General features: G+C 38.7%; 2 protein-coding genes across 3 annotated transcripts in view; both read left to right on the top strand.

The window, feature by feature from the left end:
* Window positions 1-11723, top strand: part of LOC148099921 (ATP-binding cassette sub-family C member 2-like) — a 32701-nt gene extending 20978 nt beyond the window's left edge. Inside the window, exons 23-32 of one of the 2 annotated variants that reach the window (XM_087850239.1) lie at window positions 2854-3008; window positions 5078-5233; window positions 5323-5522; window positions 5632-5758; window positions 5875-5976; window positions 6828-6971; window positions 9447-9605; window positions 9692-9858; window positions 10067-10261; window positions 11411-11723. In XM_087850239.1, coding sequence (XP_087706365.1) covers window positions 2854-3008; window positions 5078-5233; window positions 5323-5522; window positions 5632-5758; window positions 5875-5976; window positions 6828-6971; window positions 9447-9605; window positions 9692-9858; window positions 10067-10261; window positions 11411-11540 — 1535 coding nt within the window. In that variant the 3' untranslated portion in view covers window positions 11541-11723. Of the gene's footprint in view, window positions 1-2853; window positions 3009-5077; window positions 5234-5322; window positions 5523-5631; window positions 5759-5874; window positions 5977-6827; window positions 6972-7669; window positions 9606-9691; window positions 9859-10066; window positions 10262-11410 lie in introns of those variants that run through there. The other variant, XM_087850240.1, reaches the window with a different exon arrangement.
* Window positions 11724-12561: 838 nt separating this feature from the next.
* The window catches only part of LOC148099919 (ATP-binding cassette sub-family C member 2-like), a 32357-nt gene continuing 26646 nt past the window's right edge, over window positions 12562-18272 (top strand). The window contains exons 1-2 of the mRNA XM_087850237.1: window positions 12562-12984; window positions 13519-13695. Of these exons, the coding sequence (XP_087706363.1) occupies window positions 12940-12984; window positions 13519-13695 (222 nt within the window). The 5' untranslated portion in view covers window positions 12562-12939. The remainder of the gene's footprint in view (window positions 12985-13518; window positions 13696-18272) is intronic.

Here is an 18272-nt window from a genome sequence, read left to right as displayed (position 1 = left end):
AACATCCAGTTTTTTTATTGTACTAGAGGACTTGTGCACTGTGTGCGTTCGGTCCTTTGTCACAGGGACCCATGCTGCAAAGTGCATAGGCACCTATAACTTTTTAGGTTAATAAGTAGAGACAATTATGAGGAATGTATTGATATACAGAATTCAGTTAAGCTATTTAATGATTAAACTCTGATGGCCCATCTTAGCAAAATGGATTTCCAGCAATAATAGGAATTAGGCAAGGCAAGGCAGGTTTATTTATATAGCACAATTCAACAACAAGGTAATAAATAAAAAAGAAAGAAAAAAAAGCATGATTTAAAATTTATTAAAAAAAAACAGTAGATAAAATCAGAACAGTAGATAAAATCAGTAGTTAAAATATAAGTTTTGAAATTTAAGCTTAAAAGTGTGGATTTAGTGTTTTATTCAAATGCAGCTGAGAATACGACCTTCAACCTGGATTTAAATAAACTGAGTGTTTCAGCTGATCTGAGGCTTTCTGGGAGTTTGTTCCAGATATATGGAGCATAAAAGCTGAAGGCAGCTTCTCCGTGTCTGGTTCTGACTCTGGGAACTGATAAAAGACCGGATCCAGATGACCTGAGGGATCTGGAAGGTTCATACTGGGTCAGGAGGTCACTGATGTATTTTGGTCCTAAACCATTCAGAGCTTTATAGACCAGCATCAGAACTTTAAAGTCTATCCTCTGACGGACAGGCAGCCAGTGTAAAGACCTCAGAGCTGGACTGATGTGGTCCACTTTTTTGGTCTTAGTGAGGACTCGAGCAGCAGAGTTCTGAATGAGCTGTAGATGTCTGACTGATTTTTTAGGTAGACCTGTAAAGATGCTGTTACAGTAATCAAGCCTGCTAAAGATGAATGCATAGACTAGTTTTTCCAGGTCCTGTTGAGACATCAGATCTTTTATCCTTGATATATTCTTGAGGTGATAGTAAGCTGATTTTGTTATTGTCTTAATGTGTTTTTCTAAGTTTAGGTCTGCATCCATCACTACACCCAAATTTCTCACCTGGTTTGTGGTTTTTAGGTGTATAGATTAAAGTTCTCTGGTGACCTGTAATCGTTTTTCTTTGCCTCCAAAGACTATTACTTCAGTTTTGACATTGTGATATATATTTGTGTGTCTTCTGCATAGCTATGATAATTTATTTTGTTGTTCTTTATCATCTGTGCCAGTGGGAGCATGTAAATGTTAAACAGAAGGGGTCCCAAGATGGAACCTTGGGGAACTCCACATGTGATACTTGTGGATACTTAGGGGAGATAGTAGAAAGATATGCTTGAAGAAGGTGGGTAGAAAGATAATTAAACTAGAGCAATGCAATCAGTATGATGATGATGTCATGTGGAAAGTGGAAGTGTTGTACAACAAGGAGCCAAACATCCAGGAAGTAAAGAGATGGTTAATTACAGTAATTTTTAAACTCACTATTACTAAATATAAAGGCTCAAGTTATCTTACTCACTGCAACATTAAGAGCAGCCTGAGACTGAGTTTATCACCAACAGTTATTTTTATTTAAATGGAAAATAAATAAAGGGAGAAGGACGAGATGAGTGAAAAAATACAGAGGAGTACAAAGGGAGGGAAAACATTTGTTATGTCACGGCTGGGGCGGCAGTCGTGTGGAGGTGAGGAAGGAGGATCCAAAAGCAGACAGTGGCTGGGGTGCGAGTGAGTGTTTATTTACAGCGGTGAGAAGGTGACAAAACAAGAAGAGCAGAGCAGGGAGTAAACAAACCTAAACTGGGAAAACTAACAAACAAAACTTAAACCAGACACTCACGGGAGGAGGAACAAAATGCACAAAGGGAGATGGCAGAGAGACGCAGAATGAGTACTGGGTAACATAGAATAATGCAGACAGACATGGAACCAATCAGACGACGCGACAGAGAGCACAGGAAAACACAGGGCTTAAATACATGGGGAGTAATCAGGGAATGGGCCACAGGAGGGAGACACAGCTGGGAGCAATTAGGCTAACGAGACAGGGGAGAGGTAAAACTGAACACACTGACATGAGACATGAACTTTCAAAATAAAACAGGAAACCAACAGACACAGAGAACCAGACCGGACACCGAACTTGACAGGCAGACTCATGAGCAGACACAATAATACCATGGACAGACAGAGAGAACACAGGCAGGCATGAAACAAAAACACTAACACATAGCAACCCTAAACAAAAGACAAAACAGAATAACCGAGAACAAAGAATAATAGAAAGAAACAAAACACCGAGTCCTCAGACTCAGGACCATGACATGTTATTTATTTGTCCTTTAACAGTATTTTATTTACACCTTTCAAAAAAAAATTTTTTCCATTATTTTAATATAAATTGAAATCTAATGGAAGAATAGTTGATATCAATATACCCCAGGAAATTATTGAAATTATCATTGAATTGTCAATGCTGCCATGGATAACAAGGAAATAGTGCCGGTTATTCTATCATGTAAACTGGGGACAAATTATATGTCAGAGTTATATGTTTTATTCCAGATGTTTTATATTGTAAATTAAGGACAAATGATCAAGACTGTCAATTTGGACCTTGGTTCAGCTTGAACTACATGCAGAGCATATATTGCTGATTGAACTATTTTTTTCCCATAAAAATAAGAATTGAATATGAAAAAAGTTAAACACAATTTCTTCTGTCGTTATTGCCCTATTATTATTTTCTAATAATAATAACAACCATTCTATATCAGTAGGCAGGAAAAAGCACACCTGAGTGTTACTGTAAGTTCAATGTTATGTTCACGGTGGATTTGCCTTTGTTATGTAGTTCTATTATTTAGAAACTTTCTTGTTTTTATTGCAGGTCTCTTTGTGTTCCTTGGCACACTGCTCCTAGCCAATGCTTCCATTGATGCATCTCGTATCCTGCATTCACGACTTCTTAACAACATCCTGCGAGTTCCTATGGTTTTCTTTGACACTTCACCTATTGGAAGAGTGATCAACCGCTTTGCCAAAGTAGGGTCTTGTAGTTCACTTTTTAAGGATTCTTTTCATAAATTTGTTAATTAAAAAAATTAAAAACTTGTGGCTTGTATGATTACAAATACAAAGTATAACTAGTTTTTAATGTCATTTCTAAAATAACAGTGCTAAAAATTAAAAAACTAAACATTAAATTTAACATTAAAAAAGCTTTTTGTGTTTGCTGCAAGTTGTATATCTACTTGTATTATTTAATTTTTCCCACTTTAGCTTAAATGTTTGAATACAACCCTAAATATTCTTAAAATTGTTAAAGTAAAAGTAAGTATAATTTTATTTGTATAGCACCTTTCAAGATAAATATCACGAAGTGCTTCACAGAGAAGTTAAAACATATAAACAAAAATCAAGCAAGTTTAAAAAGATGAGTTTTTAGCTGTTTTTTTTAAAGAGACCACTGAGTCCACAGATCTCAAGTTCAAAGGAAGAGAGTTCCACAGTCTGGGGGCCACAGTTACTAAAGCTCTGTCGCTCTTTGTTTTCAGCCTCATATAATGGACAACCAGCAAGCCCTGATCACATGACCTCAGGGACCTGCTGAGCATGTATAGATGTAAAAGATCACTGATATATGTTGGTGCTTTCCATGCAGGGCCCTGAACGTCAGAGTCATAATCTTAATCTTAAAGTGAATTTAATAGTGAGCCAGTGCAGCTGGATCAGCAGGCATGTGGCACGGGAGTACTTAGAAGTCTTGGTCAGAAGCTTTGCAGCTGTGTTCTGAACAACTTACAGATGCTCCAAAGAGGCTTTCCATAGACAAGTGAACAAAGAATTACAATACTCCAAACAAGATGAAACAAATGCATGTATGACAATTTCCAGTTCTGAGTGTGATACAATGGAACTCAGCTTAGCAATATTTCTCAAGTGATAAAATCAGGAGTGGACCAGAGATTTAGCATGAATGTCCAAAGTCAGAGCTGAGTCAAAAGTTACACCAAGGTTCCTGATAGAAGGTTTGGCAAATATAGAACATGACCCTGAGATTTCCATAACCATAGGTACAATTGTTTTAGGAGCACAACCAAGGACTTCAGTTTTCACCTCATTAAGTTGAAGAAAGTTATCAGCCATCCAACCTCTAATTGAGTCCATGCACCTATGCAAAATCTGTAGCTTGGAAATGTAAAGAAACTGTTCGTTCTTTAAGTCTTTCTTTAAAGAGGCTTTCTTCCCAATTGCCTCCTCAAGTATATAGTTCAGTTAAATTTTATTTATCTAGTGCTGACGCACAGTAACAGTCACTGAAGGTACATTATATTGTAATGGTATCTTACAACAATCGAGAAAAAACCCTCAAACAATCAGATGACTCCCTATGAGTCAGTACTTGGTGACAGTTGGAATGAAAAACGTCCTTTTAACAGGAAGAAACTTCTGGCAAAACTAGACTTAGAGACGCCGTCTGTTTGAGGGTGAAAGAAGGGAGACGAGTCAAAGACATGCCGTGGAAGAGAGCCAGAGATTAATAATAATTAATAATTAAATGCAGAGTGGTGTATAAACACAACATATGAAATAAATCAATATACTGATCTATTTTATTTTATTTTATTTACACAGTACCAAATCAAAACAATTTGCTGTAATCCAGTAATATGGTTGTAGTGCTGTTGTCTCTGTTAGCTGCTGCTACTAAATTCAGCCACTTGTAGAAAAAGGGAAGAAGGAGCTAATTTCTCTTGTATCCTCAAATCCTACTTATAACAGCCAAAGGGTCTTAATGGACTAATAATTAATTATTAAATTATTAAGTCTTTAGAGTGGCTGTAAGACTATATTCTTTGACTCAGCTATAATCTTTGGAATAACTCAAAACTTTAAAAGTGTTTAGTCACTGATGAACATCCATGACTTATCATTGACATTTTCTCCAATATCCTGACTTTAGCTTTTATAATACTTGAATTCATTCTTCTAGTATTATTTACACTTATAATTTTGCTAGATATGGACTTATTATGTCTTTAAATGTGCATTATAATTCAAATTGACCTGTGACTTTAATAAATACTAACTCTTGGAATATTATCCCAAAGGACATTTTTACCATAGATGAGGCCATTCCTGCTTCCTTGCGCTCCTGCCTTCTGTGTCTGATGTCTGTACTGGGGACAGTATTTGTCATCTGCCTGGCAACTCCGTTCTTTGCCATAGTTATCATTCCTCTGGCCCTGATCTACTTCTTTGTACAGGTAAGCTAAACAAGGTAAAAAAGCTACCCTAACTTTCCTATAGTATGAAATGCAAACTGATTTTGTTTTGTCTTTCTCTCTACACCCAGCGCTTTTATATTGCCGCTTCAAGACAGCTGCGCCGGCTGGACTCGGTGTCTCGCTCACCGATATACTCTCACTTTGCTGAGACGGTGTCTGGCCTGTCAGTGATAAGAGCCTACAAGCATCAAGAAAGGTTTCTTAAACACAATGAAGTAACTATAGATGAGAACCTCAAAAGTATCTACCTGCGGATCGTGTCTGAAAGGTCAGACATTGAACAGTGTAGCTGCAAACACAGATAAGCATGTGATGCTAATTGATGAGACCCTAAAATTTGTTTGTGTGCATATTTGTGGGATTTGTTTTCTTGACAGATGGCTGGCCATACGTCTGGAGTTTGTTGGAAACCTGGTGGTGTTTTTTGCTGCTCTGTTTGCTGTCATTTCCAGAGATTCTATTGACAGTAATGTGGTTGGCCTATCTGTATCATATGCCCTAAATGTATGTCACAAAAACACTCAGAATTTATCCTTATTTCATCAGTGTTTATATGTGTGATATTACTAAAATGCAGAAATGATGTAAACACAGACCTCTCTCCTGTTGGGGTTCTGCAGGTAACCCAGACCCTCAACTGGCTGGTGATGACGACCTCAGCGCTGGAGACCAATATTATAGCTGTGGAGAGAGTGAACGAATACACTCAGCTTAAGAGCGAGGCATGTAGAAATACTTTGTGAGCAAGACATTTATCCATCCATCCATTCTCTTTATGTCTATCCTTGTCTGGGTCACGGGGATGCTGGAGCCTATCCCGGCTACCATAGGGTGTGTGGGTGCTAACTACCATGCTGCCATACGACATTATTTATACTTTGGTTAAATTAAAATCTAATCTTTTCTTAAACAGGACATGAATTTTAAGATTTCCGCAGGCTGTGAGTTTATTGTAACTCTGACAGTTCAACAGGAATCTAATAAGCTTGGGTGCGACATCAACTGCAATGTTTGCTCTCTGTACAGTGATAATACTTTTATTCCCAGCTGCTGTTTCTCCACTGTTTCTTAACATACTACCGATAATAGTTCAGATAACTGTCAAACAAACAAGATTTTGATGCAACAATTTCATTTTATGTTTCACTGACTTTTGATTTCACATGTTTGAACTCCATCTGTTATATTTGAGTTGGGTTGTTTATTCATAATGGCACCAGAGCTGCACTGATTAGCACGTCCCATCATGAGCTGTTCATACTGAATTTAATCTGAGTTAGAATATAACATTGCACATGTACACTTGGCCTTGATTGTTAATCTTGGTTGCATAATTTCATTTGAGCTATTTAATTTTTTACCAAGCGTGACATCTTTTTAAGTTTTCTTTTTTTCCTTTGTTTTAGTGGTGTATGCGTGCATGTCTGTATGTATGGCGTCTGTATAATTTTATTTCCTATCTATCTTGGTTTTTAATATTAATGCACAACATATAAAAGAGCTACCTTAGCTCAATTTGATAGCTTTTGTATTATATTACACATGCGTTCTGCTTCTTTTTCTGTTGGTACAGGCTGATTGGGTAACTGACACTCGACCTCCACAGACATGGCCAGAGGCAGGAAGAGTGCAATTTGAGAACTACAAAGTCCGTTACAGACCTGAATTGGATTTAGTGCTGCATGGAATCACTTGTGACATCAACAGCACTGAGAAGGTGTGTGTGTGAGCGTGAGAGGGAGAGTCTCCATATATGTATAAAGTTCCTGTAAAAGTTATAGGTTTTACTGTATCTGATATGTTAACCAAAGATACAAAAGCATGTACTGCTAAAAAAGAAAAAGAAAAAAATTGGATGGACATTAAATCATTGGGAAGTTTTTTCTCTCTCATTGAAAAATCCATAATATATAAAATTGTCCCACTATTTTTTTTAATTTAAAAGGTTAACTATTAACAACGTGTGCAAGCTTTCTGCTGGCTGAGATTGGCCAACTGTATCTAAAATGTAGCTTCCAGATACAGACCTGCACATTATTTTGTATTTGAGTTTAGAAAAGCTATTTACGTTGAAATTTATAATTTGGACTTTGTGCTGTAAGACATTGACATTCTATTGTTTGGGGTTTTTTAATGTCTTATAGACAAATCTATTAATCAGTTACTCAAGAAAGATGCCACAGATAAATCTGTGTTGACAGTAATTACATATAATTAAACTGTAAAAATAATGTGAACTATCAGTTTTTTTTTTAATTCATACATTATGTGTATTACTTTAAATTATAATCAGCTGTGATATGTAAACATGTAACTAGTCTATGGGCAGTTGTTCCCAAACTTTTTTTTGCTAGGCTGGAATATTCAACATTGCTATCAATACATCCATCCATCCATCTTCTTGCGCTTATCCAGGACCGATTCGCGGGGCCAGCAGCCTAAGCAGAGAAGCCCAGACCTCCCTCTACCTAGTCACCTCCTCTGACTAGGTAGCTTATCCAGGGGAACACCATGCGTTTCCAGGCCAGCCAAGAGATATAATCTCTCCATGGTTTCCTGGGTCTTTGCTTTCCTGCTGAGGACCATGGCCTCAGATTTGGAGGTGCTGATTTTCATTCCCACCGCTTCACACTCGGCTGCAAACCGTTCCAGTGCGAGCTGGAGGCCATTACCCGATGAAGCCAACAGAACCACATCATCTGCAAAAAGCAGAGATGAGATTCTGAGACCACCCAAGTGAAAGCCTTCCGTCACTTGGCTACGCCTAAAAATTCTATCCATAAAAATTATGAACAGAAGAGCAGCCCTGGCAGAGCCCATCACCAGACAAGAACAAGCCTGACATTGCCAGCTATGCGGACCAAGCTCTTGCAACGGTTGTATAAGGATTGAATGGCCCGTAGCAATGGGCCAAGGATCTCATACTCCTGGAGCACTGGACACTCCAAGGGACATGGTCGAATGCCTTCTCCATGTCCACAAAACACATGTAGACTGGTTGGGCAAACTCCCATGCACACTCAAGTATCCTTGAGAGGATAAAGAGCTGGTCCAGTGTTCGACAACCAGGACAAAAACCGCATGGTTCCTCCTGTATCTGAGATTCGACTAACGGACAGACCCTTCTTTCCAGCACCCTGGCATAGACTTTCCCGGGGAGGCTGAGGAGTGTGATCCCCCATAGTAGAAACACACCCTCCGGTCCACCTTCTTAAAAATGGGAACCATCTATCAATCAATAGGTACCGCCCCTGATGTCCACGCAACATTGTAGAGGTGTGTCAACCAGTACAGCCCTACAATATCTAGAGCCTTCAGGAACTCAGGGCATACCTCATCCACCCCAGGGGCTCTGCCACCAAGAAGTTTTTTGGTGTGCGTTGAAGATCTCGCAGACTGGGGCCTCTGCTAAGCAATTCCCAGCACACCCTCACTATACATTTAGGTGCACCAGCGTCTGTCCAGCGTCCTCTTCCGCCACCTGATCCAACTCACCATCAGGTGGTGATCAGCTGACAGCTCAGCCCCTTTCTTTATCTGAGTGTCCAGAGCATATGGCCACAGGTCTGGTGATACAATTACAAAATCCATCATCAACCTGTGGCCTAGAGCATCCTGGTGCTACATGCACTTATGGACACTCTTATGTTAGAACATAGTGTTTGTTATGTCCAAACTGTGGTTTGCACAGAAGTCCAACAACAAAACACCGCTCGGGTTCAGATCCGGGAGGCCGTTCCTCCCAGTCATGCCCCTCCAGGTCTCCCTGTTGTTCCCCATGTATGCACTGAAGTCTCCCAATAGGACAACAGAGTCCCCAATGGATTAGGGTAAGATCAAACACTGACAACTTTGAAATATTGGTGTCAAAGTAAAACTGAGTAAAGACTGTCTGCATTGCAACAACATATATCACGGAATTACTACAAATAGCAGTGATGACTATAAGCACTATAAAATATCTGCTACCTCTGAAAAATGTTGCTTCTTTCTGTAACACATAACATTACTGAAATGTCTAAGATCCTTTACAAACTAAGTAAAGACTGAGTATATTTGCTTATTATTGCATTATTTATTGCTATACTGTTAAATACAATTTATATCCAGAAAGAAAAATTAGTAGACTTTTTTTTTCAAATATGCGCCAGCTGTTATTTTGATCTTATGTGTTTTCTCTCACTGCATTCAGATTGGTATTGTCGGTCGCACAGGAGCTGGGAAATCAAGTCTTACCAACTGCCTGTTTAGAATTATTGAAGCTGCTGAAGGTTGCATCCTCATTGATGATGTAGATATCGCTACAATAGGCCTGCATGACCTGAGACACAGACTCACAATTATACCACAGGTATACACATCAATATGAACAATAACCTTGTCAAAGAATTTGATATTTATAAAATTACACTGATATTTGTAATCCCGTGTGCACAGGATCCCGTTTTGTTCTCGGGGTCATTGAGGATGAATCTGGATCCATTTGACAAGTTCGGTGATGAGGAGATTTGGAGAGTGCTGGAGCTCTCTCATCTAAAGAGCTATGTATCAGGGTTGCAGGAAGGGTTACAGCACAAAGTGGCAGAGGGAGGAGAAAACCTCAGGTGGGTAATAAAATTAACAATACGGCCTCTGGGTATAAGTTATATATAAGTATACGTTTTGTACAGTTCGTTATTCTAAACCTTATGTAATGTTCTGCAAAACATACATAAACTTTAATTTTATTTGAACACATGAGTGTCATTTGTGCTTTACTTTTTTCTTTTGCAAAAAAACCTCTTAAGATATCAATTCTTTAATACAATACAGTGTTGGGCAGAGGCAACTGCTGTGTCTGGCTCGAGCTCTCCTGAGAAAGTCACGTATCCTAATTCTGGATGAAGCCACGGCAGCTGTTGACCTGGAGACAGACAACCTGATTCAGAACACCATCCGCAAAGAGTTCTCAGACTGCACAGTCCTTACCATCGCCCACCGCCTGCAGAGTATCATGGACAGCTCTAGGTGAGTTATACCTTTTCCCTTAACATTTTTGGATGAAATTTTTGGAATTCATGACAATGTTTTTCTGACATGAAGCATAAGTTTGGTCTTCTTTTACTTCTGGTTTAGTGAATTTTGGTCAGAAAGTGACAAAATCTGTAATTTTACCTGATTACCTCTGTAATCTGAGGTTGACAAAACATGTAGTTTGAGAATCTATGAGATATCAGCTTTCAGCACCCAACAGCATGTACATGTACGTGCCGTCGGATCTTGCTTTGTGTTTACATCTTTTTCGTGGAATCCATTTACCTTAGTTTAGCTATATGGTGATTGCTGAAATAGTTTGGTAAGCTTTAAGCTGGTGTTTCTGGAAAATACATTTATATTAAAAAAGGATTTCAGGATTTACTGAATCGATATTGCATTATTCAAAATAAAAATGATTTGAATCAGTAAATTGATTTTTTTAAACCCACTCCTAATCTAATACATGAGAGTAATATTTCACCAAATGATCTAGACCAAGGGGTACTGACTCTCTGTTTTCCATTAGTAGTTTTAACATTTGGACTTTACCTTAACCTAAACTTACTTTACTGTAAGTTACTTTATTTTGGCTAAGATGTTGAGCCGACTATCTGATACTGTGCATTTGTAGGTCTTCTGTGTGTTCTTTTCATTACTTAGATTATTTTGCTTTCCATTTCTGTTCTGTTTTGGTTTATACTTTGGTGTTTCAGCAGTTAACGTAACAAAAGTTCCACATGTGTGAGGTCAAAGTTAGCCTCAAATTTGTCAAGAAGTTACATCACTAGTAACTTCACTTGGATTCAATGAATCTTTAAATGGGTATCTGCTAGATAGTTCTGCTAGTTTAGCAGGACATTATAAAAGTGAACAACTAGCAGTACAACAGATTGGTCCTGACCTCAACCTTGTAATAAAAGGCAGCACTATTTGTGTAACCCTTTAAACTTTGATTCCTTAGAATAATGAGCGTACCCTTTCCCTCCAGTGTCTGTTTGTATCTCCCCTGAGTTAACTGTTCACAGAGACAGCACAAATATTTACACATCAGTTTTCACTTTTGAGCTGGGCCTGCCAAAGCCACACAGTATGGACATTTCTCAGTGGGCTACTATTAAATCCTGTGTGTCTTTCCAACAGGGTAATGGTGCTTGATGCTGGAAAAATAGTGGAATTTGATTCGCCGAGCAACCTGCTTGAAAAGGAAGGTCATTTCTACGCCATGGCAAAGGATGCTGGGATAACACTAGAAAGCAACACACATTTATAATCTATACTTCTACTGTTCTTTTAGGGAAGATTTAAGGCACAATTTTTTGTGTATGTGTTTTATTTGTAGGTTTCATTGTGAAGACCTGATTTTACTTTTATGTAAAGAAACACTGACATATGTGTCGTATCTATAGGGAACAACATAGGGAAAACATATTGTATATGTAACACATTTTATGTGTGAAAAATAAAATTTCTTTCTGAAATCATGCTTAAATGGTTTTAATTTCAAAAAACTATTTTTTGATACAATGTTATCAGTCTGTTCATCAGGTCTCTGCATCCATTTACATCCATCTATTAAAACTGGCTTTGGAATGGATAAAACAGGCTAATATTAGGCTTCGGGAATGGTCTTCCTAACCCTAACCTCAACCTTACTGAAAATTTGTGGATTACACTTAAAAACCGGTTCTATGCTAGAAAACGCACCCATTTAAACTCTACCAATTCTGTCCAGAAGATTGGTCAAATATCCAGCCATAATTACTCCAGAATCTTGTTGACAGCAACCAAAAATGTCACCCTGAGGTGTAACTTACAAAGGGACGTTTGACCAAATATTAGTGGACACGTATTTATATGTTTGACCCTGTTTTGATTAGAGAAAATCCAAAATAAATTCATCCTGTGCACCCAATTCTTGTTTTTTAAAGTGACTCAGGATGTATGCTGTACAATCATTTCATCCTGGAAAACTAAAAATCATTAAAAGCCAAAAAATAGACTGACATTCATATCAATGATGAGTTTATGTAAATGTTTGACCACAACTGTATGTGTACTTATGACAAAGTGGAACTAGAGTACTTTTCTTATTTTAAAGTCAGACAACAGTCATTTATCAAAACCTTACTGGTTTTAAATATTTATGTAGAAAATAACAGCAAAAGGGATCTAATGACCCCACTCCCTCCAAATCCCTAAATCCCCTCCCCCTTTTCAGTAGGTTAAAAGAGCATGGTAAGACTTATGCAAGTCCTTCACCTTTTTTCCCTCTCTCAGGAGCTTATTTGCGCAAATTACAAACCTTGATTCTATAAATGATTTTGCTATATCGTTTCAATTTTCTGATTGACTCACTAGAAAGCCAGTAGTGTACTTTTTGTAGAAACCAGGCACAGATTCGATTCTTGTATTCTCTACGCTAATCCAGCACCTCTCTGTTGAATTAATGTTGTTTCTGTGTAGAGGCAATAAGTAACTTTTTTTGTCTGCTTAAAAAACTTCACGGATCAAAGTCCCTTACAGCCACATCCTACAATTGTCAGTGAACTGTGGGTGGACAGAGGAGAAAGCAGCAGTATTTGTGTAAAACACGGCAGTAGTGGGGCAGAGGGTGAGAGGCGTCGGCTTGTCTGGTCAGCTGAGGTTGACTGAAGCTATCACTGTAAAGCATGTGTGCGGCAGCTCTGGAGGAGTACTGTGGGTCCATTTTTTGGGTGAGTTAAACAAGCAGAAAGACTGAAGAATTAATTCAAACAAACATATAAGACTAGTAACATACAAAGTAAATTGTCTGGAATGTAAGATGAGAATGACAGCAAACAGACATATAACACCTTATAATACCATGTCAGGGACATGTTGATGTCATAGTTTTTGGCGTTTATTTATTTATTTATTTTAAAGATTTTTTTTTTTTTTAAACTTTTTTATGCTTTGGAGAAATAAAAGCTGTAAGAAAAGTGATGCTGATTAAAAGGCAGTAAAAATGAAAGATGCACGTGTAAAAAGCTGTTCATGTTATTGTGTCAGTCTGTTCAACACAGATTGGACAAACAGGAAGGTCATGGTTTGTATTTGTCACAGCAACTATGAAAGACATCTTCCAAAAAGGCAGAAAAGAAAATAATTAACTTTCTGGTTTCAGACAGTTTCTGGTTTCAGAAAGTTAATCAGTTGCATTTTTTTCTTTCTGGTTGCCTTAGAAGGGCAGCAGGACTTTGTTATGCATGTGTGTTTGTGTCCTTCAGAATGCTTCATATCTGAAGCGACCAGACCCAGACCTTCCACTATGTGTGGAGCAGACAGTTCTTGTCTGGATCCCCCTTTGTTTCCTGTGGCTCTGTGCCCCATGGCACCTGCTGGCTCTCTGTCAGAGTGCAAATGTAAACACAAAACAGCTGTCCAAGCTCTACATCTGCAAACAGGTAAGAAATACCATCTAATTAAGGCATCTTCATAAAAAAAAATTGTTGTTTCAGTTCATAGCTTAGGTAGCTGTGTTCTAGTTTCAAATGTTTAACTGTATACACGGGCGACCGTGGCTCAGGGGATTGGGAAGCGTATCTGTAACCGGAAGGTCGCCTGTTCGTTCCCCGCGCTCTCTGTCCTGGTCATTGTGTCCTTGGGCAAGACACTTTACGCTACTGGTGATGGCCAGAGGGGCTGATGGCGCGATATGGCAGCCTCGCTTCTGTCAGTCTGACCCAGGGCAGCTGTGGCTACAACCGTAGCTTGCCTCCACCGGTGTGTGTGTGAATGCGAGAGTGAATGAATAGTGGCATTGTAAAGTGCTTTGGGTGCCTTGAAAGGTGCTATATAAATCCAATCCATTATTATTATACTGTAAAGAAATTTTTTTACTGTAAAGTTTTGGAGGATTTAGAGGAAAAACTGAATTTGTTTTTTAATACATAAAATATGAATCAAATTACAGTAAAATGACAGTAAAAGATGACAAAATGACATTAAAAGTAGTTTATGTACCTTTACTTGGATTTGTTGACAATTAACACATATGTTGTGTTTTGATGGAAGCATTTGTTGCGCATTCTTTTTATCTTGGGTAAAAGAAGGATGTAGTCTGAATCCAAGTTTCTAATCATTTATTGCCTCAAGCAGTTCAACCCATAAGCATGTACATGGATCTCTTTGATTCAGAAAAACACAGTCTGCAAGCAGTTAGCTCTAACCAATGTCCTGAAAGAGAGCGACCTTTACTTAACATTACAGAGAATTATGTATGATGCTTTTAATTGGTCAAAACTGTTGGGGAGATGCCGTGGTTTAGACTTGGCTTTCCCTCGTCGGCCCAAAGGCTGGTCGCAGCCTTCTGGCACTCCGCTTTCCTCCGGTCAGACGAGGACACATCTGGGGTGGTAACCTGCCTCTCCTATTTCTGTATAACAGCCTGGTTTCATGTGACAGTGGTCACGGTGGTATGTGAAATGCATACTTATTCCAGGCTTTGGTATTGTTCACCATACTGCAGCCAAAATCGTAAAAAATGCATATAAAGTATGATTCATGAAATATTTGACCTCACACATTCATCCCAAGAAAATGGTGACAACATCTATAAATGTTCCTTTTATGAGTAAATAATTTCCATTTAGTATTTGTAAACCCTCACAGGGTATAATAAAAAAAAAATGGTGCATTTTTTGTTGGTTATGTACTTTTTTAGAATTATTGACCAAAACTGGTAAATATACCATAAACCTATAAAAACAGAAATACATATTTTATATTATTCTCAAGATATATTAATGAGTTTGGACAATACATGTTAAATACCTATGAAATCACAGGATTGTATAATTAAAAATACTATATGATTTAACAGCATTTTAATAGCATTGAGGTTACATGAATATACATGAATATACATAGGCTCATTAACATTTGACGTCTACATACAAACAAAAAGTACCTTGCCTGTGTGTGTGTGTGTGTGTGTGTGTGTGTGTGTGTGTGTGTGTGTGTGTGTGTGTGTATGTGGGGGGAAGGGGGGGGGGGGGGGTCAGAGTGTGACCCCATAAATGACTTCCCTAAACCTGCTGGTCTGGAAGTCCAGCAGTTCATCTAAACAAAAGGCACTTAGACTAAAACAGATATAGCTACGTTTATCCTACCATATAACAATAAGAGAAGGTATGCCCTCTCCCATGCTCCCAGAATGTGGGCGTGAATGCCAGAACACTCTGGAATCCACACAAAGCCTTTGCAGACTATTAAGGATCACACATCCTATCACTACACAATCAATTATACACCTCTAAGCATATATGGTTAAATATTTCTAAGCATAAATGACAATAAACAATACAAATCTAACATTTCCCCCTTTTTGACCTTTATGCTAGAAAAGTCCCCAGTTATGATCACAGTTATGTCTGACAGTGTAAATGCAAACATTTTTATACACAGCATATGTCAATCACCCTAAATTACTGTAAAAGTACACAGTTTAACAAATGTATTAGCAGTTATCCCATTCCTCATTGATCTCATCCAATGGCAAACTGCATCCTACGAGCAAACAAATGAATTGTTAATTTAATAGTTAAAATAAGAAAGTAACATTTTCAAAAACATCCCAGCTTGGTGGTGCTTCCTCCGCAAGACATGTAAATCACACGTCTCTCTGCAGAGTGGTTTAAGGTCTGCGGGACGTCATAAATGTATCTTCCAGTTGTTTCCATCACTGTCCATAGGATCAGAGTCCAAATGTATGCAGAATAGACATTCAAACATACCAGTTGGGTTTGTTGTTTGTCAACATGGGTCTCAGCTATCGTGAAAGCTGCAGACCTCTTCAGCACTCTAGTTTTATGGCCTCTACCAACCCCCATCACCTCACTTCAGGCCTTCGTCCTGCGAGGGGGATACTTATGACTCTTCTACTGTCCATCCTCTGCAGAAAAACCCCTCTGTGGAAAGGGTGCTGGGTCCAGTTATCTTACTGCTGTTATGATCCCAGCAGTCTTCAGTGTGTCATCGTATGCACAGTACAGTGACACAGCATTAGGTGATGTTCATAGGAAACTGCTGTCATCACCACCATAGCTTCTGGTTCCTGTGCTTTTCACAGAATCATGATGTCATCCTTGGACTCCCTCTGCGCTGTCGATGGAGCGTGGCATGCTCACCTCATCCTTCAGGTGCCCGTCTATCGTCCACAATTTCCTCTGTTGGCCTCTGGAAAGCCCCCTGGCACAGCTCTCATTCCAACGCAGCTTCTTGATCCTTGCTGTGGCTCCGAAATCTTATCTCATGACGGGCCCCAACCAGCTCGACCTTTGACCACATTCTTTAGTTCAGTGAACTTCACTTATAGGCCATCAAAGCCTCATCTGAACCTGGATGCAACATTTGCATAGGTTTAATACCCGTAAATGTTAATGTTAATCCCACAAATCACTGCAACAATCATGAAAACATAGTTTAGAAAACATAGAAAACATAGTTTCATGTAATTCATGTAATTCTGGACCCCTCCTCTTGACGCATGGACACTCCCATAAGTCAACTCATCAAAACCAGATTCCTGTCTGAAAGAAAAAGGTTAGCTAGATCACGTCTCAGCAACATCAGGGCGTCTCCACCTCTGGAGCAGCACCACCCCGGACCTACAATCCTGCAATAAAAGATGTCAGTGGGTTTTGCATATTAAGTTTGCTTAAAAACTGGCTCCACCAGGAGCCTGCATACACACCATCATGGCCTGGAAAACAAGATTTGGAAGTGAAATCAAACTTCATACTTATAAACCATTGTATCATAAGAGTAATAAAGTATTCAGCACCAGCAAGACAAGTATCATGTGCAGGCTTTCTCAAATCAGTAAACTACAATTATTACCATAATTTGCCTCAGACATGGATCATCCCATGTACTCAGTTAACATTAAGGTAAACGGTGACTTCCCTTAAGCAAAGTCACTCCACTCATATATTACTAGGAGCTCAATAGTGGCCAGCTAATGAGCCCCATATTAAACTATTCCACAAACACTGCATCTCTTATTTGCTTTCTCATGTTACTTGTCCGTCTCTGCTGAATCCTCTACATGCAACAAACATTAGCAACACACATAGATCATCCTGGTGACCAGGCGCAGGTCAACAGGTTCCAGAGGTGCTATAAAAAGACCATAAAGTTAACCATCCATAGCTGTGAAAAGAAGTGACACTAGTTTAAACACAGGAAATTTCTCACATGTTATTCACATTGTCAAAGTAACCTTCACATTTTCCCAAAAACACAGTGTAACAGCATCACCAACTCATAACCTATAAACACAGTTTCTTCACACATAAGCCCAGAAATCCTGTGGCAGAAAAACATTAACCAATTGCCCTGTTATAAATCACATGATCAAATCACATGAAGAACTATAATGCTGTAGAGAAGAAAATGCAAATGTTAGCGCTGCGCAGATGTATACACACTTTGTCACAGTTTCCTCTATGAGCAACACAAGCCTATAAATAACACCCCTGGTAGATGCACAGACACAGAAAGTGGCATTTAAAAGCTAAATCAGCATGGCCAAAGTTCACACAACCTCGAATGTTGCTGACATCTTTCTGCTCCTGTAAAAAGAAACACACATAAATTCATCCATCCTTTCGTCCTGTCTAGGTGGAGGTTAACCTTGAGTAGTGGTCAAGTCTTGTCAGCTTTTGTCAGCTTTTACCAGTCAGTTTCTTTTTTCTCTTTCACTCATTCATTCATACATTCCTTCTTTGCTGATAGTGGAACCTATCGTCGCATTTAGTTTCCACCCTCAGCAAAATGACGCCATTTCAAAAGAAAATGAAGAAGTTTAGATCAGATTACCTCGCTGAATCCTTTTTAGGCAGGAACTTACTCTCTAATTGTCCCAGATAAGTGACTTTCTCCCGAGCCCATTTTAATGTGGAGAAGCTCACTTGCAACAATATTCTCAATGACATGTCGTATAGTGCTTCTGTTCTAATCGTGCAGATCTGCTCAACAG

Source organism: Neolamprologus brichardi, chromosome 13 (genome assembly GCF_056152115.1).
Source record: "Neolamprologus brichardi isolate AB-2024 chromosome 13, ASM5615211v1, whole genome shotgun sequence".
Taxonomy (NCBI): Eukaryota; Metazoa; Chordata; class Actinopteri; order Cichliformes; family Cichlidae; genus Neolamprologus; species Neolamprologus brichardi.
Note: the sequence above shows the minus strand (reverse complement) of the source record. Positions and strands in the feature narration are given on the sequence as shown.